The sequence below is a fragment of the Typopeltis vanoorti genome, chromosome 13 (genome assembly GCF_054136105.1).
Source record: "Typopeltis vanoorti isolate ZY-2024b chromosome 13, IOZ_Tvanoo_1.0, whole genome shotgun sequence".
NCBI classification, from domain to species: Eukaryota; Metazoa; Arthropoda; class Arachnida; order Uropygi; family Thelyphonidae; genus Typopeltis; species Typopeltis vanoorti.
Window position 1 is genome coordinate 75,920,371 of NC_143561.1, and position 27,937 is coordinate 75,948,307.

At 34.5% G+C, this 27,937-nt stretch overlaps 1 protein-coding gene across 2 annotated transcripts in view; it reads left to right on the plus strand.

Moving 5' to 3' along the window:
* The window catches only part of LOC150100293 (intermembrane lipid transfer protein Vps13-like), a 654,685-nt gene that overhangs the window by 14,360 nt on the left and 612,388 nt on the right, over nt 1–27,937 (plus strand). For both annotated transcript variants that reach the window (XM_090402852.1, XM_090402853.1), the window contains exons 2-5: nt 11,638–11,760; nt 20,141–20,290; nt 20,455–20,646; nt 27,333–27,452. In XM_090402852.1, coding sequence (XP_090258978.1) covers nt 11,638–11,760; nt 20,141–20,290; nt 20,455–20,646; nt 27,333–27,452 — 585 coding nt within the window. The remainder of the gene's footprint in view (nt 1–11,637; nt 11,761–20,140; nt 20,291–20,454; nt 20,647–27,332; nt 27,453–27,937) is intronic.

The following is a 27,937-nucleotide window of genomic DNA, read 5'->3' on the forward strand; positions in this document are numbered from 1 at the left end:
CACATGGAATTCTAATCAGTAAATTGCAGCATATGGGAATGGACATAGGGTTGGTGAGATGGATAGGAGGGTGGTTGACAGAGAGATATCAGAGAGTGGTTTACTCAGGAGTAGAGTCCACAAGATGGCCTGTGACTAGTGGTGTGCCACAAGGATCTGTTCTTGGACCACTGCTGTTTAATTTGTTCATAAATGATATAGGAAAGGATCTGAGAGGAACAGTTTATTTGTTTGCGGATGATGCGAAGTTGGGTAGGGCAATAGTGAATGCAGATGACGTCAAAATTTTGCAGGATGATTTGGATAGATTGGAGGTCTGGGCTAAGGAGAATGGATGTCAGTTTAATGTGGCAAAATGTAAGGTTATGCATTTTGGAGTGAAAAGATTGGCGGCAGTTTACTGCATTGGTGGAACCGTGCTCCAGGAAATTGATGAGGCACGAGATTTAGGAGTGTTGGTGGATAAGGAATTGAAATTTAGGGGACACATTGCAAAAGTGGCCAAATCAGCTCATCAAATCACTTGGTTGCTGAAGAATACGTTGACAAGCAGAGACAAGCAGGTTATTGTTCCTCTGTATCGAGCCTTGATAAGACCCCATCTCGACTACTGTGCTCAGATTTGGTCACCTAGGTTTCTTCTTGATGGGGAGGAGGTGGAGAGGATCCAGAGGCGAGTGACCAAGATGATAGCAGGTCTGTGGAATGAACCGTATGAGAACAGGTTGAGGATTTGTGGGTTGCAAAAATTGGTTGATAGGCGGAGGAGGGAGATATGATTGAGACATTCAAATTACTGAAGGGCTTCTATAAAATTAATTCAGAAGATATTTTTGAGAACAGGGCTGGTTGTGGGAGGACTAGGGGACATCCATGGAAACTGGCAAAAGTGTGGTTAGTAAAGGTGTTAGAACTGGGTTCTTTATTTTTAGAGTAGTGAATGAGTGGAATGCGCTTCCTGAGTCTGTGGTGGATGCTGTGACAGTGAATGAGTTTAAGGCGAGGTATGATAGATACTGTATGAATGTCGAATAGTTTTGATGAATATGATTTGGGGCCTCCCTCGATGAGTCTAATGACTCCCTGGAGTTGCCCGTAATAATAGTAATAGTAATGTTTCACATGAAGGGATTCTTAATTTATTACAGCATTATATTTAAACTCTTCATGTTTCAGTGATTCAGGACTTTTGAAAATCCATAATTTTGCTTTACAAAATTATGGATTTTCAGTAGTTCTTAATTGTACTGTGTATGATTGTAGTCACATGAACTACAACATTAAAATATCAGCTTCAAAAGTATTTCAGAGAAATATCAGAAAATACAGTTCTACTTTTAAATGATATTTTTGGAAGAACTTCAAATCATGTTTAAGACTTTATTGGATATATGGATTTTAGTCGTATCTTAAGGATTCAAGGGCAGATTTACCAACATTTGGTTAATTTTTGTTACTTCTCAATAAAAATGCACAATTGCAAATATATTTCACAGAGGGTAAAATAGTGTAAACTTCTATGCATTGCATAAGTAATCTGGATACAAAAATTCACATCTTAGAAATGCAGTTACCTCGCTACAACAACAACTTAATTAACATGAGCCATTTGTTGTAGGAAAGTTATTTTGTAGCTGGCTTGAAACAGAGTTTCAGGGAATTCTTGGAATAACCATCTCACAGTATAATGAAAGTCGATAGATAGTTGTGATCAATACACTGTGGTTTCAACCACAGTGTATTGATCACAACTATCTATCTCTAATCCAGAGTATTTTAATAATAAGGTGTGACACCTTTTGGCAATTCATATAGGAAAATATGACTTCTCCATTACTTCCACCTTAGTATCACTACCTCTGGGTCCCACTGATGAGACCTCAATAAACGTCAAAACCAGTCTAGGCAATGACCCTTTCCTTAATGCATAGCATTATACATGTCTGCAAGGAGATGTGCTTTGTATTATGGGATACTAAGGCAAGTGATGAGAAGTTATATCTTTGTCACTAGTTGCTCAGTCCTGAAATTTTTGGTTAATTTGGTTAATTTTTGTTACTTCTCAATAAAAATGCACACTTGCAAATATGTTTCAATATATTGCTTAGACACAGATAATGGATTAAACCAAGTATATAATTTCTTGGTATCTTTAATTTGTTAATACACTGTATTAAATAATTATCTTCAATCTGTATTGAAAGCATATAGATCTCATCAGCTGTGTGTTAAGGCTTAAGTGCTGGGAGAAACTCATGTTAGAGACATAATGCAGCAAACAGCACTGAGAAAGGATTAAAACTAATATTTAATTCTTCCATTATTTAATCTCAGTCGCTGAGATGAAATATTGTCACTTCAGTCACTGAGATTGAAAATCAGCTCCCTCTTCTCTCGGGACTGTATGGGGTACCCTGTTCCTGCGGGTTGGCCTACTGTGAACACAATGGGATCAGCAAGTATCAACAGAAGAACATTAGGAGCGCATCTGCAGTCATGACTATGGTCAGTCGGGCTTTGCAAACCATGCTTTGGATACAGCTCATAGAATCAATTAAAAAAGACTGTCATGCTCCATTGCATTAAATTTAGAAGAGAAAGGCTGTTTCTGGAATCAGCAGCTGCTCTCTGAAATCAGCCTAATTTAAATAAATGTGGTTGCAATGAACTTCCCAAGATATGGGCACCACTAATACTTCAAGATCCCAGTTTACATGCTAGGCCACTAACAGATGTCCACCGAGGGTGCCCTATCTAATGTTATTTGTCACCATTATAAAGGTGAGAGTATACTGTAACGTTGTGTGCCTTCAAAAAAAAAAAAAAAGACTGGGTCTCATGATATTTTGCATTTCTTTTTTTTATATATTTATATATATATATTATTATTATTATATAAATAATCTCTGAAAATTGTGTGCAGCATCATTTATGGAGTAGAACTGCACCATATATTTGGTTTCAGCTGAATCAAAAAAAACAACAACAACAAAAAAAAAATGCTTTGGTATTTGGCGGGCTGAAGTAGACAAATAACCATTACATGCATCTTAACAAATGCAGCAAATTGGGAACAACCTCTCCTCATCTTGACTGCAATACAAATCCTTGTTGCATTTGCTACAGGCACTTACTTTGGTGTTTTTATTTCAGTTCATATTATGTGGCTGTAAATGTTGCTTCAAAGTATTAAAATTTGTCTTAAAATATTAAAAAACAGTTTTGGCCATGAATTAAAAAAAAAAAAAAAAAAAAGAAGGAAAGAAAAAGCAACATTTCAAAGTTTTATGATTTTGAAGTTTCAAAATTTGAAAATGTTAAATATGAAACAACAGAATATCTGATTGTTGCAAAAGAAAGGAAGCACACATATATGATTACCCCTACTAAAATAAAGAGCCAGAAGGCTTCAGTTCAGTGATGCTAAAATTATAAAAATCAAGTGGATGTTAGATCCAGCATTATTTCAAAGCCGAATGTAGAAACTAGGAAAGTTACATAAAAATCAGTTGACCAGAGAGCTTACGGGAATACGCCTGCCAGCACCTATGAGTCATTCCTAGCACAGATCACCTTCGGAAACATGCACGCTGCCCAGGTGTCCATATTTGCTTTCTAATTTGGTCCATTTTTTTTTTTTTTTAAGGTTTCACTGGCCTGACAGCTGTTTCAAACTAGTTGGGTTTTTTTTAACAGACAAGGCAGAAACCTTAAGAGAGCAAAACTCTCTTTCAATACTAAGGAACTTGAAATGCTGGAGAGGTTTAAAAATAAGTGAACCGAGAATTCACTTCTCGGTTCACTTATTTTTAAGCCAAAAGGCTTCAGTTCAGCGATGCAAAAATCGAATTGTATTGAAAGAGAGAGTTTTGCTCTCTTAAGGTTTCTGCCTGGTCTCTGATGAGAAATGTTTGAAATAGCTGTGATGCCAGTGAAACCTTAAAAAATGGACCAAATTAGAAAGCAAATATATGGATGCCTGGGCTGCATGCATGTTTTCTGAGGCGATCCATGCTAGGGCAACTCACAAATGCCAGAGGACATATTCCCATAAGCTCTCTGGTCAACTTATTTTTTACGAAACTTTCATAGTTTCTACATTCGGCTTTAAAATAATGCTGGATCTAATATCCACTTGATTTTTATAATAGATGTGCACATTTGTGCACATCTATTATAAAAATATAAAAATAAAAGAAAACAGTGAAACTGGAATATTAAACCACACTGCAAGAATAAGTAAGCAATCAAAATCTGAAGTAAATCTACCAAAACAATGAAGGTTACTTAAAGATAAAAATAGTATGTAAATGACAAGCAGTCAAAATCTTTGTATTACATTATTGATGAAGTGATTCCATTGGATAATAGGCCATACTCAATTGTTAAAAAATAAATAAATAAATTTAAAAAATCCAAGGTTAATGAGTAAACTTATTTTGTAATATAATTTCTCAGAGAAAGTTTCTTTTGACACTAGCTACCAGTGTATTTATGGAGAGTTTTTTCAGAAGCTAGAAATATTTATGAAGAAACCATATGTAGACTTCTTCCAAAAACTTCAGAAAATTCGTTTGTCTATTCGTAATGTATCTCAAATTCATTTTCTTTAATAAATCCATGATTATTCTCCATATTTCACAATTTAAAATAAATTTTTCATTAATTTTAGAATTATAATTATTATTATTATTACCATCTGACCTCCATGAAGTCAGAGATTCATCGTGGGAGGTACACTATTTGCACACAATGCTTATCCAACCATGCCTTAAAATAATTCAGTGTGTCTATATTCACAACACACTTAGGCAATGCATATCACTCACCAACCACTCTCCATGTGAAGAAACTAAGCCTCACTCCACTGCTCACACTCTTTTTATACAGTTTCCAGCAATGGCCTCTTGTTCTACTCTCCCACGCTTTCATTTTTATGAAAAATCTCTACCATGTCAACCTGATAACAACCCCTGACTATTGTATATGTCTCAGTCATATTCCCTCTCTTCCTCCTCCTGTTCATGAGGCTTTGCAATTTACTTTCTCTCAGTCTGTCCCCGTACTCCACATTCCAAAGACCACTGACAGTCATTGTGAATCTTCTTTAGACCTTTTCCAACATATCCTCATCACCATGAAAACTTGCCGACCACAATAATCCATATGAGGCCTGATCAAGAGATCTACCTCCTTTAATGGAGGACGAGGTAGATCTCTCATTTCCTCTACCTCCTTTAAAGTGTCCCCACAAAGTATATACTTTGTATCTCATCGTTGCTTACCAAATTTTAAAACCTTACACTTTTTCAATATTGAACTGATAATACCACTTACCTGCCCATTCGTTCAATCTATTCAAATCCTTCTGCAAGGCCATAACATCTGCTTGTGCATTGTTCTTTCTAATTTTGCATCATCTGCAAACAGCTGCATATCACTCGTTAAACCCATCCCAATATCATTAATATACAAATTGAACAACAATGCTCCCAAAACCGACCCTTGCAGTACACTACTAGTGATCTCTCTCTTATGGGATTCCACACCCCCCATATACAACTTTCTGATACCTGTTTGACAGCCAGTCACTGATCCAACTTAGAAGTCTGTTATCCAATCCCATCTATTTCAATTTATTTAATAATTTGTTGTGTGAGGGCTTATTTGAAGAAATAAGTGGAATATTTTTTTCTGTTTTTCATGTTGTATTTTTTTTAAATTAATTTTCCCTGTAAAATTTATGATATGTATATGATATGATATGTTTCATGATGATAGAAAAGGTAAAAAGGGAGGGGGGGGGGGGAGTGCTGTTGATGATAGAGAAAGAGTAATGTCCATACAAGGTAGAGATGCGAGAGGGAGATATGATAATGGTTTTGAGGGGCAGTATGATGTGAGATAGAGGTGAATAGAACGAAATACTTAGTCTGATGTTATTTGATTGGAGATTCACTATCTGATAGGTATCAGCAAGTTTTGTATGGGGAAGCAATATCCCAGAAGAAGAAAGTCACTAGTGGTTTGTCTCAGGGATCTGTTTTAGGGCCATTGAGTGACCAAGATGATAGCAGGTCTGTGGAATGAACCTTATGAGAACAGGTTGAAGATTTGTGGGTTGCAAAAATTGGTTGATAGGCAGAAAAGGGATGATATGATCGAGACATTCAAATTACTGAAGGGTTTCTATAAGATTAATCCAGAAGATATTTTTGAGAATAGGACTGGTGGTGGGAGGACTAGGGGGCCATACATGGAAGCTGGGCAAGAATGTGGTTAGCAGGGGTGTTAGAGCTAGGTTTTTTACTTGGAGAGTGGTGAATGAGTGGAATAAGGTGCCAGAGTGGGTGCTATGACCGTGAATGAGTTCAAGGCGAGGTATGATAGATACTCTGTGAATGTCGAATAGTTGTTCTTGACATGATGATTAATCCAGAAGATATTTTTGAGAATAGGACTGGTGGTGGGAGGACTAGGGGCCATACATGGAAGCTGGGCAAGAACATGGTTAGCAGGGGTGTTAGAGCTAGGTTTTTTACTTGGAGAGTGGTGATTGAGTGGAATAAGTTTCCAGAGTCTGTTGTGGGTGCTATGACCATGAATGAGTTCAAGGCGAGGTATGATAGATACTCTGTGAATGTCGAATAGCTATTCTTGACATGATGTTAGGGCCTCCCGCGATGAGTCTGTCGACTCCTTGGAGTTGCCCGAAATAATAATAATAATAATAACCTGTATGTTAATGATATTGGGAAAGAGATTGGATGGAGATATTCAGTTGTTTGCAGATGATGCAAAGTTGAGATGAACTATGAGAAGTAGAGCAGATGTTGTGGCCTTACAAGAACACTTGAATAGATTGAGTGACTGGTATGGGATTGCCAGTTCAATGTTGCAAAATGTAAGGTTTTAAAATTTGGTAAACAAAGATGGGATGTAGAATTTATGCATTTATGCTTGGTGGGGGATATATTGTTGGAGGAAATAAGATATCTTGGAGTGATGGTGGATAAAAATCTAAAATTTAGAGCACACGCTGCCAAAATTGTGAGGACAACACAACAAATTCTGGGAATGATGATGAGGACACTGACTTGTAAAATTAAAGAGATTCTTGGTCTATTGTATAAGGCCTTGATTAGGCCACATATGGTCTACTGTGCACAGATTTGGTCATCTGGTTTTCAAATGGACAAAGAGATGTTGGATAGGGTCCAGAGGCGATTGACTAAAGTAGTTTCTGATCTCTGGAATGTCGAATATGAGGAAAGGATAAGAAGATGCAATTTACAGAATCTAGTGGATCGGAGGCAGAGAGAGTGATATGATAATGATATCACTCCCTCAACCTATACCAACCCCTTATCAACAGAAGTTGGTAAGGGGTTGTTATAGGATTAATGTTGATGAGTTTTTTCATAAAATGGTGGGAGATCATGGGAAAACAAGAGGTCATCCCTGGAAGCTGTATAAGGAGGGTGTGAATAAAGGAGTGAGAAGCAGGTTTTTTTTGCATTCAGAGTTACAAATGATTTGGAATGCCTTGTCTGAGAGTGTGGTGTCTGTAGAGAATTTGAATGTGTTTAAGGCAAGATATGATGAGCTGTGTGTATGACAAAGGGACCTCCTAGATGAGTCTTTGACACCATGGAGTCTTGGGATGATGATAATAATATTTAATGACAGTTTTATTATATGGAAATGGATAATGCTATTTCTTAATTTTACCAGAGCCCTTATGAGAACATGACCTTTGGCATCAGAGTTGCCTTTGCTTACACTGTATAAGAGAGTAAACTCTGCTTAGGAGACTTAAAAACTTTTGTTCATAGAAATTTAATTTATTATGCCTTTGACCAAATATTTGGTGCTGCAGCCAAATTTCAAACTAGATATTCTGTATTCATTTCTCCAGCCAAACCGTAGTTGGCCACATCTCTACTTCGGAGACGATAAAAATGATCATCATAAAATATTGACATTTTCATCAGTTGCTGTATGTGCTAACCACTCGGCCAACCAGTCTGAGTCGTTAGCATATCCACTCTCCAACCAAAAGGCTATGGGTTCGAATCCTGCTGTGGGCATCGATGTTTGTGAAATTCTGTGAAAGTACTAGTGGTGATAGTTGGCAGTAGATGGCGTTGGTGTTAGATGATGAAGTTTGGTGGAGTAGTGAGACGAAGAGTTGTAGAGCAGATGCCGTCCCTCCTTGATGAGTCTTTGGACTCCCTGGAGGTGTGATGTAATAATAATAATAATATGCTATCAATTTATATGCAAAATATGATGGTCCCAAATCCCACAAGTTGTGAGCTATTGATTTGCTGTTATTATTCACAATTCACAGGTTGTTCATGAGATATGTGATATTTATAAATACATTGCCTATATATAAATATAGGCAATATTTAAACCAATTTTGCTGTGTCATTTTCTAGAGGTGTGATATACAAGCAAGAGGATCCTCCTATTATTTGACAGTGGAAGAATTCGTATTGGTTAAACTTTTTAAAGTTTTATTGCCCTTCTTCAAAATAGGTTGGACATGGGCTAATTTTCAAGGTGTAGAATAAATACAATGGAATAGAAGAGCATAAAAAGGTGACACAAAACAAAAGTCAACTCTGCAGTATAAACCTTCAGGATAACGGGAGAGATACCACGACACTTAGAAGATTTTGGTATCTAAATCATATAAGATTGTGTTATGCTTTCCTTTCACATTCTGATGAAAGATCAAATAGGAAATTGAATGTTGTGAGCTTGATATTTACCATCAGCTTACAGTGTTGTGAGTTTGTGGTAAATATTTCTCTTGATAGTGAGTGTGAGGAAAGATATTTATCATGAGGGTCATTGCAAGAATTTGAATAAAAGTCAGCGTTGAGAAACTTCCCTTCCCTGTAATTGGCGGTACAATGCTATCTGATTGCATAAGAAATGGAAGAATGGTTTGTAAAAAATTATGATCACTTGCTTTTGTAAGGGACTTGAAAGCATGATAGCCATTCGTTTATGATGTGAGTTTCCTTATATCTCTCTTTCAGGTTGGAAATTTGAAAGCTATTTGTAAGCTTGTGATTTGTCTTTTGGGCAGCTTGATATACTTAGTGCAGAAACAAAGTTTAGACAAGGGGGATGAAAATTTAAAATGGAATAGGGAATAAATGTTTTCTTACAATAACAATGAATAATTAACGCTGTTAGTGCATATTTTTGGATAAGAATATTGTGGATAAGAATCTGACTAAGAATGTGATGTACGCCCACAGATACGAGACCCTTCGACACTTCTGCGCATGTCAGAAGAAGGAGAATCCATTCTGATAATAGGGTAATCAATCCGTCTTGTGGGATGAGTTGTTTATTATTACACGTTCGGAAAATTAACTTTTCCTTTATGAACATTGTAGTTTTTAAAGTGGTAACTATTTTGCTTCTTTAACAGTTGGAAAATTTTATATATAAAGCATGTGATTTTGCTTGTTGGTGACCAATTCGTACATCAGCTTATTTCTTTTTCCCCTTCAACATGAATTGACTCTTCTTGGCAAGTTGCCAGACTAAGGTCTCGGATCTGTGGTCAGACAGTATCATTAGCTATTATGAAGATATCTACAATTTCTTCTTGAAAGGTTGTAAACCTTTCATAGTCTTCAAGCCTCCAATTGGCAGCATGGTGGTGTGGCGTCATGTCACACACCTGCTTTCTCTAATGACTCAAACTTTCTCCACCTTTTACTTGGGACCTTAGGACTTTCTGTGGGACCTTAGGCACCCATCACTACCATTCAAGATGATTGTCATGTTTAATGTTGAATATTATAGCTATGCCTTTCTTTCTTCTACCAGGTTCCTCCTGCTTTTTCATTCTTGCACTGATGATGACAGAGTTATAATTATTATAACCCCAGTTCTTCTGATGTTGAGTTGGAGTTATAATAATTATGATAATAATCTCTAACTATTCAGCATCAAGTAAGTCCCTTCTCACAGTGGGGTGCATCCTGCAGTTTTGAATCCTTTGATGTAGTCTGAGAAATTCATTATTTATTCAGAAAAAAATAAATAAAAGTGCCAGCAAGCCAATACACTTGTTATTCCCAGTATGTTTACCTAGCAAATGCACTCTGCAATATACACATACTGGCAATTGAATTACAAATCTTTATGCAGACATATGTAACTATCACTTATGCATTGTATATGTAAAATAATTAGTTGTGTGCCAGCCTGGTTGGCTGAGTGGTTAACGCAGTTGTTCTCCAGCCTAAAAGGCTGAGAGTTCAAATCCTACCTTGGGCATGGATGCTTGTGATTCACTGTGAAAATACCAGTGTGGGCGATAGATGCCAGTGGCGTAGATGATGATGGTAGTTGCAGTTTGTTGTAGTTGGTGGAGACAGAGAGTTGTAGAGTAGGTGCCCTCCCCTCAATGAGTCCCTTGTACTCCCTGGAGATGTCGAGTAATAACAATGTGTTCTAGGCAACTATTTAAGATTATTGCTGGTCAATAATTGTGAATAGTGTTGATCAAAATCAGAAAAACAAAGGATTTTTCAGAGTTTGCTAAAGGACTCATTGTGGATGCTTGTCTGGCTGGAGCAATGAGTTTGAAAGCAGTAGAGCTGACTGGTTTCTCAAAAGGTGAGATATCCTGGATGTTTAATCACTGGAAAAATAACCCATTTGCTCATCTAAACAGGCATAACTTTGGTCCTAAGACAGTCTGTCAGGAATGAGATCGGTGTCATCTGAGAAGGCCTTTACAGACAAACAGAACTTCCTCTGTGCTACAATTGATCAAACATTTAATGAGGGCATGTTCCTGACCCATATCTCAACAAACTGTGTACAGAGAATTGAAGAGGATCGGTATTGGCAGTTACATGCCTATATGGAAATCATTGATTTCTGTGAAGAACCGGAAATTTCATTTACAGTGGTGTCAGGAACACTGTGACTGGAAACTGGAAGACCAGAAAAAAGTCGTGTCTGACAAGTGAAGGTGCACTTTGTTCTTTACTGATAGTAGGCAAAGTGTTTTGGTGAGAGCCTCATGAAGCAATGAACCCAGCATACCTTGTAAATCCATCTCAAGGTTCTGGAGGTGGTATCATGGTGTGGGCAAGTTCTGTTGATACGAAACAGGTCCCCTGATATTGTTGGGTGCCCTGCAAGAAATATCTAAACATTGTTGCCATTGGAGTCCATTCTGCAATGTTGGCTTTTTATCCATCAGGTGACGGCAATGCTACTGTCCATCATGAAAGAATTATTCAGCAAGCATGACAGCAACTTTCACCATCTTCCCTGGCCACCACAAAGCCCTGAACTGAACCCCATTGAGAATATGTGGGATATCATAGAAAAACAGATCTGGGAGCAAAGTCCTCTTCTGGCAAATATGATCCAGTTAAGGGACTCTGATATGTTATAGACAGCCGCAATCCAGCACTTTGTGGAATTATGCCAAACTGCATATGTGCTGTGATTCCGGCTAAAGAAGGTCCAACAGAGTATTAAATAAAAGTTTCTAATTCAGTGGTCACTATGTGTATAATAATATTTACAGTAAACATTCTGTTTATTTTTGTAGTACAGTGATGTGCCCTTTACTGTTTTTTATAGAATGAAGTAAAATTGAAAATGCAGATGACATCTCATGCTATGAATATCTCAGGCACAGTTGGCAATCTTCAGATTTTCACAGCATATTTTAATCCTGCTGTCAGAGAAGATTCAAAAGCAAAGGTTTGAAAGAATCTATTTTTTTAAATAATTATATCAATTAAAATAATTTTTTTAAAAAAGTTTTAAAATGTCTGTATTAAAATTAGATTTAAAAATTGTCATTCATTTCTTGATTAACTGATATATGGGTTATTACATTGAATGGGAGAAGAAATTACATATGTGATTGGGTAATTGGGTAATTTTTTAAAGTTTGAACAATTACCCAGTATATTTTCAAAGATATTCTGTATGTTCTGTATCATAGTGTCATTTTTAAACAAACAATAATCAAATTATCTATGCTGGTTATGAACTCATATTAGTAGTGATTTCTGGAATATTTTCTTTATGTTTCATCTAGGACTATACTGGATTTGCTTGTAAGCCATTAAATTTGCATTTCTAATTCTTTGTTAGTTTATTTGTAGTTTTAGAATGTTCAGTTTGTATGTGATTCAGCATCATTCACCAGATATCGAGTTTGTGTTCTCTTTGTGATCACAGGTTACTTACATATCTCAAATATTTCTTGTACCTTTGGTTTTTGGTCATCTGGAATTATGAAATATTACAGTACTGTATTGGGAAATTCACTCTGGGGTCTTTACCAATTGTGTTTCAGCAGCATACAGTCATTAGTACTTTATATTTATGAAATAGGAATAGTGATGCCTTGGTCCTGTGCATTTGGGAAGTAGGAAGGCCATACAGCATATATCTATTTTGTTGGGGCTGTAGCTATTGTCCATTGTCACAATCCCACAAAAACGCAAGTTAAAAAAAAAAAAAAAAAAAAAAAAAAAACAGTATCTTCACATTATAAAAAAATCTCAAACCCTTTGGGTCCCCCCCCCCAATCTATGGGTTACCTAAAATCCACAAACCTGATTTCCCCCCCCCCCACACACACACACACCTAAGACCTATAGTAGATGCCACTGATGCTCCATGCTACAAATTGTCAGTTGGCTAACTCTTTTAGCCCCTCCCACTAGATTTAACACATTCTATATAAAAAAACTCTACCCATTTAAAAACTTGATTGAAAATCTAACTTAATACAGATATATTGGTAAGCTTTGACATCACCGTACTGTTTACCAATATTCACTTTAATGACACCTTCACACTCTTAAAAAACGTTTTTCCTTCTGATATCTTAGATCTCTTTTCTTTTGTCATCAATTCTGGTTATATTTCTTGGAAGAACAAAATTTACAAACAGATAGAGGAAACCATTATGGTTCCCCCTCTCTCATATCTCCTATCTGGATAGAAGTTTGTTAAACGAAGTTGCATATCAAGAGTTTAAAAGGTGTATGTTCATAAGACAAAATACAAGGGTAAGTTTTTTGTTTATTGAGTAGCAAAATTATTGACTTATAAATAAATTTAAATAATTGGCTTTAATTAAAATAAACTGTTTGCCATAAAATTAATTTCATTTATATATGTATTAAACACACATGCAGCTATTAGTAGTTAATGATGTAGAAATCGGTGAAAAAAAAAAAGTGTCTTTTTTTTTTCTTTTTTTTTCTTTTTCTTTTGACTGAAATTTAAAAAATCAGCACGGGTAATTATAGTGTAGATATAATATTGCTTTCCTGTATGAAATAGAGTCGTAGTTCAGTAATAAATTTTGTACTCCTGGGTAGTACTTTCAAGCTCATGAGTGTCATTCTTATCACTTTCTTTTTCTTCTAATATCCTCTGATGTTTTGCTTCAATTTCCTTCTCAGAATCTTCATTTTACTTATAGTATTGAAGACAACTGTCAATGAACTGCAAATGCTTCATAGATTCTGATGTGGTTCAGGTGTAATGGGATGACATTTTCACTGTTGGATGTATCTGGCATATTAATGATTGAATGCTTAAAACCATAGTGAGCAAAATTTTGAATGGTCTTATTACTGATCCCTCTCCAGCTACTGTGTATTGCCATAATGTATTGCTTGTAAAAGATAAACTTTTGTTTGACCTCTTTAGCAATTGTCAAGAACTTGTCAAAATTTTCTTGATTTCCATCCCAACTCATAAGCCAATTCTTATAAATTTCAAATGATATCGATACATATTTGTTTGCATAGTACTGAACTTATAAGATATCCTTTCTAGTCCCATTAAAGCATCAATGCCTGCTCTTTCTCCAGTAACTTGCAGCTGTTGTTTATAATTTCATGACATATTTGAACTCTATAACACTATTACATGAGCGTAGTGTGTTTATAACACATGGAACCATCTGATGTCATCATCATCATCATTCTTTTCAAGGTATTTAGGCCTAGAGTGGCCTGTTCCAACCTTAGAAGTTATTGTGAATTTCTTTAGAGGACGTCCTGGGTTTTCTTTTTCCTATTGGTTTGTAATTTAAGGCTTGTTTGATAATCTTTCTGTTTTCATTCTTTCAACATGTTCCATCCATTTACGTTTATATTTTTTAAATTTTTTCTATTACTGATTCCTGGGATAATTCTTTCATAATTTCTTCATTTCTTTTGTGATCGAATAGGGTATACTTTGCAGTTTTTCTTATAAACTTAATTTCAGCTGTTATTAATGTTCTGTTTTATTGTCTAGATTTCACTTCCATACAATAGGACTAGTAGGGCTAATGTATTGTATACTTTTAGTCTGGTTTGTTATTGAACTAGGTTTAGGTTTAAATATAGAGTTAATGACACCTGCTATTCTGCAATTTTTAAGTTTATATCTTTTTTCATTTTCACATGTAATCATACATCCTAGGTAGTTAAATGAAGTCACATGTTCTAAAATCTTGTTGTCTATTACTATTTTAGTTTTATTGGATCTTATCCTTTAAAGGCCATCGTTTTTGATTTTTCTGTACTTTATCTTTAGAATTTGTAATTATTATTTAGTCATCACCAAAAAAGAGAGTGTTTAAGTTCACAGTAGGAGAAGGTTTAATACCTTGATGGAAATGTTTATTCTATTTTATTATCATTTCATTTAGATAAATATCAAAAAGAGATACTGAAAGGAGGACATCCCTTTGGACTCCTTGTTTTATCTCTCTTGGATATGATAGTTCATAATTTAATGTTGTTTGTATTTGATTCTCTTCATATATACCTATGATAGCTTTTAGAATATTATTTGGGATTTGTCTTTCTTTTAATATGTTAAATAAAATATCCATGGTCCTCTAGCTGGATCTATCCTCTTTTTCCTCTACTTTAAGGAAGTTCCACTCACTTTAATCTTTCTTATGAGATCTTATCAGCCAACTCTTCTTATTTTATAACCCTTATGCTATTAGAGTATTCAAGGACCCTATAGTCCTTGAATACTCTAATAGCATAAGGGTATCTATGTCCCCTTCCATATTCCCTATTCTTTCTACCGGTTTAAATTTGGAAGAAGACTAGTTCGGAAGCCTTAAGGCTTCTGAACTAGCACTGGACTATCCATCGCCAAGCTAGTAACCTGACATGGGGAATATGCAGCTGTCATGAGCACTAAATTTTTGAATCAAGATTACATAATTTTTCCAGCATTCCATGTGGCAGAGGTTACTGGCTGGTCCAATTAAGTGGAAAAATTACATAATCTTGATCCCAAATAAACCAAGCAAATGGTTGTTATATCCACTTCCTTTTTTTTTTGAGACTTCTCTTAATAAAATGGCTACTCTGATTAACCAGAATCTACTGTATATGAAATTAAAAATGTTTACAAGTAATTATTCCACACATCCATACATCAAGTATGCTTGAGAAATGGCTAAGAAAAATTGTGGAATAGAAACTTGGAGAAGAACAAGCTGGATTCAGGCCAAACAGAGCTTGTCAGAATGAGATTTTCACTTTAAGACAAACAGATGAGAAATCATGGGAATATAACAAGGATCTGTATTTAAGTTTTGTAGATCTGGAAAAGGCATATGACAAGGTGCCAAGAGGAAAGCTGTTCAAATTGCTTCAATTATGTGAGGTTGATGGGATGTTATATCAAGCAATAGTTTCTATTTGAGTTGTAAAATCATTGAAGGATGGACAGGAAGATGATTTGATGTTAAGTCAGGTGTGTAACTAGGGTGCGGTGCACATTATCTCCATCATTATTCATCATCTATATGGATCACATTATGAAGGAAAGTGGTATTAAACTTGATACCAAAATTGGAGATGTTAATCTTCTTTACTTTATGCAGATGATGTTATGCTCCTAAACAAATCCAAGACAAGTCTGCAGGACTCCATGAGCAAATTGAATAACTGCTGTAATAAATATGGTATATGAAAATCAGCATTAAAAAGACAATGACAATAGGCAGAAACATTGAAAACATCAACTGCATCCTGAATGGAGAACCTACAGAACAAGTAAAACATTTAGTCGAAATTTATATGGAATATTTTATATGAAATTAAATTTATATGGAATAAGAGAGAAATTACTCTAAATTAGCTGTATACAACACAGTGTTCAAACCAATTTTAACATATGGATCTGAGAGCTGGGTTAGAAATAAAACACTTGACCAAAGATTAGAGATATGAGAGTCTCAGAACTCTAATGTTACAGATATGAAAGTCCTGAGAAAGATTAGTCTTTCTCAGGACTCTCATATTGCCATCGATGCCACAGATGGCATCGGTGGCAATATCATATTAAAAATTGAGGATATTAGGAAAGAACTTGACATTGTTAGCATTCAGGAATGTGTTAGCAGAGCTAATCTCAGGTATTTTGGCAACTTAAACAGAATGGGAAAGGAAAGATTAGCTAAACAAGTGTTCTTTGCCAGGATGGCAGGAAAACGATCCAGAAGACAATAACTTGACAGATAACAGGCTAATCTGGAGGAAACTTGTTGATAGGAAGTTTGTAATGATGTAACTTTTCGTGTAATACTGTAATGATAACTTTTCGTGTAAGATCCTGTACACCCCACTTCTGAGGGTATGTACAGGAATTTGATGATGATGATATTCCATATATCCAGATATCTTTATCTCAGTTTTCTTTGCTTTTATCATTTTGAATTCCTTTGATAGTATCCTTTCCTACTTTTCTAATCTATCAATATCAGGCCATATCAAAAGTAATGTAGTCTTTTATACTGTACTTGTTCCAACATGTCTCAGCTTGTCTAAATATGAATTTTTAAGGCTTTAAAGGTATCGCTAAGCTAAGGCAGCCTCATTCTAAGGAATTCAACTTTGCATGAACATCATATATAAGTTATTGTTTAAATAACCCTTTATTACAATGGATGTCACTGAAAGAGCACATTAGACGCATCATGCTTTATGAGTTAAAAAATGTGCAAGAAGTGTATGGCGATAATGTTTTCAATGTGCAAAAGTGCCCTCAGTGGTTCCAAAAATTTTCACAAGGGTACTTTAGCTTGAAAGACTCCCCCCCCCCCTCGCTCTGGCATCTTATCTACCTCTCTCTTTCTCTTGATAATGATATGCTGGAAGCCGCTCTATTGCAAGAAATGGCAATGCAACCGTTAAAGAGCAAAAGATCTTAATTCATTGTCATTGACCATCCATCGCTGTTTGCAAGAATAATGTTTGTAGAATAATGTTTAAACTCATCAAGTGAATCCTCATGAACTGAAGAACAACTATTGAAGAGAGTGTATTGACATCTGCACTGCTGTACATTCTCAATAGGTTCAATCTCTGTTTTTGAGTCGTGTAGCCACCGGTGATGAAAAGTGGATACTTGACAAGAATGTTAAGTGCCGAAAGCTGTGGGTTCATTCTGGGGAATGGGCTAAACCTCAGCCAAAACAAGACCTTCGGCTTCAGAAGGTCTTTTTAAACAAAATCACGTACACCCTCATAGTGCAAAAATCACCTGTACCAAGATTGAGAAACTCGGCTGGGAAAAGCTTCCACATCCTCCATATTCTCCTAATCTTGCTTCTTCTGATTGTCACTTAATTCAAAGTTCACAACATTTCATTAATGAAAGACAATATGATACATTAGAGGCACTGAAATTGAGCCTACCTATGCTACTTCTTTGCATCCAAATTTCCTGAATGCTATAGAAATAGCATTATGAAGTTTTCACAACATTGGAAGAGTGTTATTGAATTCGAATGGAGAATATATACTTATTAGCAAGTGATTTATCTTTTATATCCTTTCAAAACTTAATGCTAAAAAACTTAATGTTACATTCACAACTCACTCAGACATTGCCTGAGTGTGTTGCGAATGTAGACACATTCAATCAGTTCAAAGCATGGTTGGATGAGCATTGTGTGCAACAGTGTGTACCTCCCATGATGAGTCTCCAACTCCATTGAGGTCAGACCTGATAGCTTCAGTCATATTTTGTCATCTTCATGAATATCATGTCATATTTATCCCATCAGTTTTGTTTGGGTCCTTTTATACTGAATTCAATGCTCATATACAGTTTGGAAGGTGCTTGACTTCTGTTTAAAATTTTTAAATATGTTTGTTTTAGTATGAAACTCTTTTTTATCCTACTGAAAACGAAATGGTGATCACTTTCTGTTTCATATCCCTGTATAATTCTTGTAACCTGAACCGGTGAGGAATATCACCATCAAGAAGAACTTAATAAGATTCTTTGTATGTGTGGGTGTTCTATCCATGTAAATTTGTGTGTCTTAATGTTGAATATAGTGCTAGTAACGAATTCATACTTTTTTATGCCTTGAATAGAAATCACTTTTGTATGCACATAGGCACAAAAGTGACATTTTCCTATTTTCCAGTTGGTCTGCTTGAAGTTCTCTGCCATTCAAAAAGTTTATATTCTATATAACTAGATTAACATTGCCGAAATTGTGAGAACAACACAAAGAATTCTGGAATGATGCAGAGGACAATGACTTGTAGAAGTAAGGAGATTCTTACTTCTACAAGTTATTACCTCTACAAGTAAGGAGATTCTTGTTCCATTGTATAAGGCTTTGATTAGGCTGCACATGGACTACTGTGCGCAAATTTGGTCACCTGGTTTTCAAAAGGATGAAGAGATGTTGAAAAGGGTCCAGAGGTGACTGACTAGTTTCTAATTTCTGGAATGTTGAATATGAGGAAAGGTTGAGATGATGCAATTTACAAAGTCTAGTGGATAGGAGGAAGAGGATGATATGATAGAGACCTACAAGTTAGTAAGGGGTTGTTATAGGATCAATGTTGGAGAGGTTTTACAGAAAACGGTGGGAGATCAGGGTAGAACCAGAGGTCATCCCTTGAAGCTGTATAAAGAGAGCATGAGCAGGGGAGTGAGAAGCAGGTTTTTTGCATGCAGGGTTGTGAATGATTGGAATGCCTTGCCTGAGAGGGTGGTGTCTGCAGAGAATTTGATTGTGTTTAAGGCATGGTATGATGAGCTGTGTGTATGACAAAAGGGCCTCCTAGATGAGTCTTTGACTCCATGGGGTCTTGGGATAATAATAATAACTACGCCTTCTTATCCTTTATTATTGTTGCTTGAATATCTTTAGATATTCTTTAAAAAATATCTTGCCTGTTGAGTCAACTTTGTTAAGATAAATCTGTTTATGTATATATGATATATTTTAACTGCAGTTCATTTCCTCATGACCTATTTTTTGATAGCTAAATTCAGTTAATTTTATTGAGGCAAAGGAATATCAGTGATGCATAATCACTTTTTCAATCAGGTTTTTATTATAACTTTAATGCCATTTCTAGTAAAGTTTGCACCTTTTTTTGCTCTGAAAGTTTTTAGAGCACATAGTTATTTATAAGATTTGTAGTACATGGGGCTTTAATATATTTTATTATGTAGGCCACAGAATTTAAAAACAAAACAAAACATGTTCTTCAGGTGATACTAAACCACTTGTTACCATTATTTAAAAATAATGGTATTATGACTCCTAATACCAACCATAAATTCAAGAACAAGGATTCTTCTCATCATGATGGTGAAGTTATGACCTATAATTGAAATTTCTTTTTCTTCATTGGCATAGTTTGGAGAGGATAGGTTATCTGTAGTTGCCATCATATTACATTATTGTTATAAAGCTTGGTTATTAAATTTATTGATTCCAGTTTTGCCTGCATTGTAATTGTATTCTGGATTAAGAATGCTTTATAAATTTTGAGATGTGATAGTATAGTTTCTAATTGTTATTTACCTGAGATTACAGGTAAATAACAGTTTACTCATCAAAAGAAGCTGTTGATCATAGTTGTAGTAGAACATTCCTGATGAAGCTTTAGCTTAAGGTAACTAGTAAGTAATTTGTTTGCTGTGTATGTACATATGCGTTTGTTCATTATATCTGTTTATTATTTACAACTGACAGTTCTAATTCAATACAACATATCATGTTTATCTTGATAAATTTCTAACATTTTGAATAATAATCTCTCTCTCTCTCTCTCTTTTGTAGATACTCAGTCCATGTGAAATAAACCTTAACTACAGTTCCATTGCTGCATGTCAGCATATTGATATTGCCTTCACTGATATTATACTTCATGTTTCTCCCAATACAGTACAGTTATTAACTAACATATTAAGTGCTTTATCTAAACCAGAAGTGAGTATTCTCCACAGTTTCAAAATTTCATAAATCAGTGCTTGAAATAATTTAAAAGGTTTTTTTATAATACACATAAGCATTTTATGCAACTTCACAGCCTATTTTTTTTTTTTTTTAAGCTACTGATATTTTTATTTCTGTCACATTTTCCTTTGTTCAAGGAAACAAAAGAGGAAGCTGTAGTAAAAGAAATCAAAGATTATAGTGATATTTGGAAAGTTTGTCCTACCAAAGACTGCGAGTATTGGTTTCTGGAATTGCCAGTAGAAAAGACTGTGGAAGTGACAGAAGATCTTCTGGCTTCACCTGAAGAAGAAGAAGAAGCTACTATTGAAGCTATCGTAACTGAGCAGGTAATGAGACGTGCATTTGCAATAAAACAGAAATTTTAAATTATGAATAAAGTAAATACAGTTAAAAGTTACTATACTTTAGGTCATTGATGTTCATTTTTGTAACTCATTCAGAAATTTTGCCAGCCTTTTCTCATAACCAACCAAAACCACTCCATATAAAAAGAGTTGACATAGACAAAATGTAGGTGTGCTGAAATGCACTTCTTCATGGCAGATAAACCATTATACCATAAATCGATCTTTTATGTTTGGGTTTTTATATCTTAATATTACTTTTAACTACTTTTTTTTTATGGCCATATCCTTTCTCGGTTTTATTTTCATTTCACTTTACCCTGATTTTTGAAATTTCGTGTTCGTATAAAACTTTGTCTAACATCTATACATTTTGAAAAAGTTATTGTAACCCTGATAGAAATTCCAGAAAACTAAATTTGAATAAATATGTACGCCATTTATATACTTCATTTTGATTTTTGCCTTTTCAGAATTTGGTATTAGAGGGGAAAGGCAAAAAAAGTTGCACAAATTGTCTTTGCTTTGTTAAATTTTGAATTTTGACTATAAGCTAAACCCTTCCTTCTGCTATTTGGCAAATCTTACACAGGATCAGTTTAAGTATTTTAGAGATCTGAATGATTTCTAAAATATTGCTTTTAGAATTTGTCAGAACACTTTCCTAAAATTGTGATTCTCTTGGAAGAGGAGACAGTCTAATTCTTACAGACTTGCCTCAGTGACTTTCATCACAAGCATTCTGTTACTACCTCATACCTTTTTCATAAGTGCAGCATTCTGCTGGTTTCTATCATTTCCCTTATTTCTATTAAGCTTGGTTCAGTTTGAAACATAGTTCAGATTCGAACTTTCTAAACCAACTTCTCACCTTCTATTTTTATTCTCTCTACTCTCAACTTCTGAATTGATCCAATAACTTGTTAAATAAACCCCATTTTCCTGGTAGACAGGCTTATATGTTGGTTACTCATAACTAGTATTTTTCAGGAAATAACAACAACATATACTGAAATATTAATTATATTTACTTTAATTAATACTTTCCTATATTTTGACAACTTTACGACTCCATTTTTTTTTTGTGAACGGCATCAATGAATTCTTTCTTTATTCATAACTACTGTCCACACTTCACATTAATGTTCTAAATGTTTTGTAATCTGTCATGTTTGGAACAAGTATAAACATTCAACTCAGGAAAACTTTGCTGTGTTCTTATAATGTCCATTCTTTCTCATTAACTGTTATTTGTGATGTTCACTTGCGATAATCATTGATTTTAGAGTCACTTCATAACTTCAGATATTTTCTTTAAATTTGTACATTTATCTCTTTCCCTTTGTTTATGAAAGCAATAAAAATTAAATAAAAAATGAAAATAAAAACTCTTTATTTGTAATTTGATATTTAGTTCGAAAAAAATGTGATTTTGATGGCAAGAATTTTGCATTTTTTAAAATTTTACTCATTTATAAATTAAATTCAAATATGCAGGATGATACCTTAGAATATGAATATAGAAATTAGAGTTCCACACTGAATTGCTTTGTGTTCATAAATATTTACATCGCCTATATGCTTGAACGTTCATTATAATTATAAATTTAATTTTCTTCTTTAATTATTATGATGGTAGGGAAAAAAAACTCATAAAAACGCTTCATTTGGCAACAAAAATAGCAAAAGAAATGTTTGACTTGGAAATTTAAGAGGCAGTACTATGACAAAATATAATTTTTGGCATAGTACTGCACTACATATGATGAAGTACTGTCAGGTACACATATATCCATTTTTGATTAATGATTTTGATTGAGAGTTTCGCTGGCTTAAGAGTTTTGGTTATTGTCAGAGACTAGACAGAACCCTCTCAATACCATGTTGGAAGGTTACATTTTTCATAAACGAACTTCAATTTGAGTCACTGAATGAATCAATTATTGAATGAAAGCACCTTTATTACACTTCATTTAGGCATCAGAAACTATTCAAGAATACTAAGTATCCTTTTTTTTTGTTTTATATTGAAGTAACAAAATGTTATTTATATTGACAATTTAAAAACTTTTGAAAGTGACTAACAATAAGACAAAACTTTAGAATTTGAGAGTTGCTTCAGACAAGTATCAGAAACTGTTATATGGGGGATATAAATCTGCCAGATTTAAGATGACCAGTAGATTTACATGAATGTGTTAAACAACCTTGGACCATTGTTGTTTAACACATTCATGTCAGGGCAATAGTAGCTTGCTCACCTTGAACCTAAACATATGGCAAAGCAAGCAAAATTACTGTCAATTTCTTTCCTTCATATCATTAGATGCACCACTTTTTCATGATGATTTCTTCGATTGTAACTAATCCTGCATTGTGTGTGGGGGAATAGGTGAAAAGGAATGTTCTTTTTGGAATATATTTAAAAAACAATAATTACTTTGTGAAATATCTTTGTCAAATGAGAAACTGCTCTGCAGATTGAAATCATCATCTGAATTATTTGCTACATCTTTGAAAATTCAAACTTCAACAGATGTTTTTTCTTTTTGACACAGGATCAGGAAAGAACATGTATTTCCCACATATGTTTCTAGTTTGTTGGCCTTCATAAAATTGATTCTTCTTGTAGAATACAAGAGCTGTTTTGAGTTGAGAATCAATAAATTTTTACTCCATATGTGCATACTGTCCGAAGACTGGGAGAGTGTAACTATATATTGAACAACACACCCTTCCCAACAACCACTACACTGCAGATGCAAGAAAAACAAATAGATTTATTATATAACTGAATAAGGTACAGAGATATTTATAGTCTGTGTAATATATTTGTCAAAAATAGTGCAATTAGAGGCAACTGGGATAAAAATGGCACTACCTAATGAATCATGTGTCTCCTCTCACAGAAACTATGCCACATACACTAAGCAAAACTGTCTGCCAAAAACAGTGTCTAACTGAAAACAATTGTCCTAACATTTGTTCAAGTTTTCAATTACATGAAATAAGTATTTGTTCGATTGCATTTGAAATTTTCAATGTCATTACGACAGATCACAAATGCTTACTTCAAATAAAATTCTACCGAAAGAGTTGGAACTAACATGCCATAAAAAATGAGTGTCAGTGAGCTTGCACACCTTACCAGTGCAGGAGTGGTACACAAGCCAGCGGCAATAAAATTCTACTGTAAGAGTTGCAACTAACATGCCATATAAACTTTGTGTCAGTTGAGCCTTCATGCCTGACACAGAAGCGGCATGCAAATGGTAATGAGAAGTCCCATAATTACGATAAACATGCGAAACACCTATCGATGAGAACATGTTAATCTATATATTAATGATATTGGAAAGGGGGACTAATCTTTTTTTTTTCTGAAGACGCAAAGATAAACAGGGCAATCAGCGATATTAATGCTATACAGTATTTACAGGGTGATTTGAATAGGCTGGAAGTGTGGGCAAATAATGATAGTGGCTTTCAGTTCATTGTTAATAAGTATCAAGCTATGCATTTTGGAATGTGATATTCATTGGTGGGCTATGCATAGCTTTGCATATTCCACCAATATGCAGGAACTAACAAGGCTAGAGATCTTGAAATCATGTTGTGTACAGAGTTGAAGTTCAAAGGTCACATACCATAAACTGCAAGTACCACTAAAAGGATAATTGTTGAAACGACCATTGATATGTATGGATGTGGAAGTCATTTTGCCTCTACAAGGTGTTGAAAGAACTGCATCTGGACTACTGTTTGCAGATTCCTCTGGATTCCAGAGGGATAAAGAAACTGTGAAAAGGCTGCAGAGAAGAGTTACAAAGATGATGTCAGCATTATAGAAAGTAGATTAGAAGGATATATTGACAATATGTAGACTGCAGACACTTTAGGCAGAAGGAGGAATGGAATGATATGATAGAGGTCATATACTTTTGAGAAGACATTATAGGATATTAGTTGATAAAATTTTTCATTATATGGAAGGTGGAGAGAGGACAATGGAGAATCCATGGAAGTTAAGTTTGTGTGAAGTTAGAAAAGGGATAAGAGCTACATATTTCTCTCAAAGAGCCATGAGTGGGTGGAACAGTTTGCCTGTTGAAGTAGTGTGTGTAAACGCGGTTGACTTATGTCCCAGGGATTCAGGGACTTATGAGTCCTTGACTCCCTCGAGGTCTAATAATAATAGTGTATGTGTTTATCCATCTTTTATTAGCTCTTTTGATGGAGAGTTTTATAGGCCTGACTGCTGTCTAAAACTGTTATTTCTTGTCACAGTTAGGCAGAACTCTCTGAAGACAAACTATCTCAGTAGTATGCAATATTCTGTTTGAAAGTTGTATTTTCCATAAGTGAACTTGATTTTTGCGTAAAACATCAGAAAGAAGAGGGTAAAAGACTTTACTTAGTAAACAAAAACTATTAGAAGAAAGGATAATAATTATTTGAAATTTTTTATAACAAAGTGCTTCTAATGAAACAAACTAGAGAAATGTTTACCTTTGAAAGTTCAGTCACTTTTGCAAGTTTAAGTTTAAAAGTTAAATGTTTTGCTACTTGGCTATATAACAATAATAGATACTTATCTTAAACTAAAAATACAAACCTATTTTGGAAATGGAGCAGATTCTTTTTATTCAACTAGTTTAAAGAGATATTATTTTTAACGAAATATATTAAAGAAGAATTATTAATTTGACATATCTATAGTGATTTTTGAAAGTAAGGATGATAAAGATGTCATAGTACTTGGAACAAGACTTCATTATTATTATTATTATGGGTATCTCCATGGAGTCAGTAGACTCATATCGCAGGAGACCAAAACTATCAAAACAATATCTATCATACCTCTTCTTGAATTCATTTACAGATGAAGAACTCACAACTGAGTCAGGCAGTGCATTCCACTCATTCACCACCCTCCAAGCAAAAAATCTAGTTCTCACACCCTTGTTAACCACACTTTTCCTTAATTTCCAGGGATGACCACTATCATGCAGCTGAAATATTTCCCCTGCATCAATCTTATAAAAACCTTTTAGTAATTTAAATGTTTCTATCATATCCCTTCTTCTCTGCCTATCAACCAACCTCTGCAATCCACAAGCTCTCAATCTATCAATGTAGGGAGCATTTTTTACATCACTCACCAACTTAGTCACTCTCCTCTGAATCCTCTCCACAACCTTCTCATCTCCAAGGAATCCAGGTGACCAGACTTGAGCCCAGTAATCTAAATGTGGAAGTATCAATGCCTTATTGATCACAGCTGAGATGGTGTACAATTAGGAGGTGATGAAGAATCAATAACTGAGCATAGCAATACTTATCAGATAAAACATGACTAAAATCTATAATGAAAAAATTAATTAACCACCTTACCGGCCATTAAAGATCAAATACGCATCCTCAAATGCTTCATATCCATCATAAATTTCAATGTAATATTAATGGTATTACAATTTTAATATGCACTTCGCATCCATGGCAATGTGGACGTATATATACGTCCTGGCCAGTAGCGTGGTTAAATTATACATTGAAAAGAGTTAAACAGCTGAAAATAAAGAACAAAAGGAACATAAAACATGTTTTTTACATGGCAAGCCAGTAGCATGATGGCCTGCATATCAGATGACATTTCATTTGAAATTTCATCTGATATGGAACAAAGATAAACTGTGAGCTTGTGACATGGTTTAATGAGATGATTTGTTAAGAGAAGTTAGGTTGGTTTGAGAAGTGTTGGAGAGTTTCACTGGTTTGAGGGTATTTTGGTGTTTGATTGGCTCAAGAGTCTTGAGAAAGTATATATGTTATTTTTTTTTTTTTCGTCCTATTTTTATATTGATCCAGTACTCATCTATCGGAGGTTGAGAGATTATAGGCACATCAGTGCCATGTGTGGTGTGCAGATGAAGAATGAGATAGAAGTTTATTGATGTGTTTTTGTTTTTTTTTTGAAGAGCAGGTTATAGCTGTTTGGAAATGCTTCTTGAGGAAGGCTGTTCCAGAGGACAGAGGTAGACAGGATAAAAGATGATGGATAAATGCAAGCTCATTGTGTTTGCAGCTGCACAGTAAAGGGGTATTGAGCAGCTACAGCTCTTATAGTCACTGCTCCAATGAATAGGCAACCATCATTCCTTCACTTTCTGTTGCACCTGTTAATACAAGATCTCTTGCTCTCATGGAAGTACCTGTAGAATAATTGCCATGAGAGCAAGAGTAGTAGGGTCTTTTCATGTTGTGTTTTATGTTTAATCTTTTTTTTTTTTTTAATAAATAATAATTTACACACACACACACACACATTAATTGAGAGTTCAGCTTTGGAAAATACAGTTTTTAAACATGTATGCTATTCCTAAATTTGAATATATTTCACTTAGGTTTCTGTCTTGTTTCTGACAAGAGTCACAGTTTAAGAAAGCTATCCCAGTGAAACATGATAATAAATACTGATAAAAGGAAATATGTAAATTCCTGAGCAAATTTTTAGTTTGCAGCAACAGTATAGTATGTAAAATTTTGAATTTACTCTCATATAATCAAACTTTAGGTTATATCTTTTCACTAACTAATATTTGTATACCAAATTCTCTTCCTTCGCTGATGAAGCACTGTACCCCATTTGGGAAATCTTTCTTTCATAGCTGATGATCACAATGAATAAAATACTCCTGACAGTTGAAGCTGGTGTAGGAACAAGAACTGTTCCAATGGTGCTATTGGAAACAAGCTTTCAATCAGAAGTGAAGAACTGGAGTTCCAATGTATGCACTTTATTATTTATTATTATTCTTTTTTTTACAAATATTTAATGTATTTACTACTTCTGTTATTGTGAGTTGATCAGTCTAATGCTAGAAAAATTACCATTTTTGTCTGTTGAGTGTTAATGGGTTATAATTGCATATCCGTGAACTTTTTAATACATCCTTCCATTCTCCCAATTTGCATAGTTCCTCCTCCGCTCCCTTCATGTTTTTCATAAATAACATTAAAATTACATGCCAAAGTTATTAAATCATTATCAAATATATTGTAGACTCACTGATTTATAACAGCAGACACTGGTTAATTTGGAATTATCTAAATTTTTGCTCACTACTCTGCTGTAGAAGAATGAGCAAAAAAATTTGTTTTATACTGAACGTTCTTGAATGATTTTTTTTTATACATTTCAGCTATTAGAACTGAACATAAACATAATCTTAATTAGGAATAATAATTTAAAACCAATATATTATTAATGCTT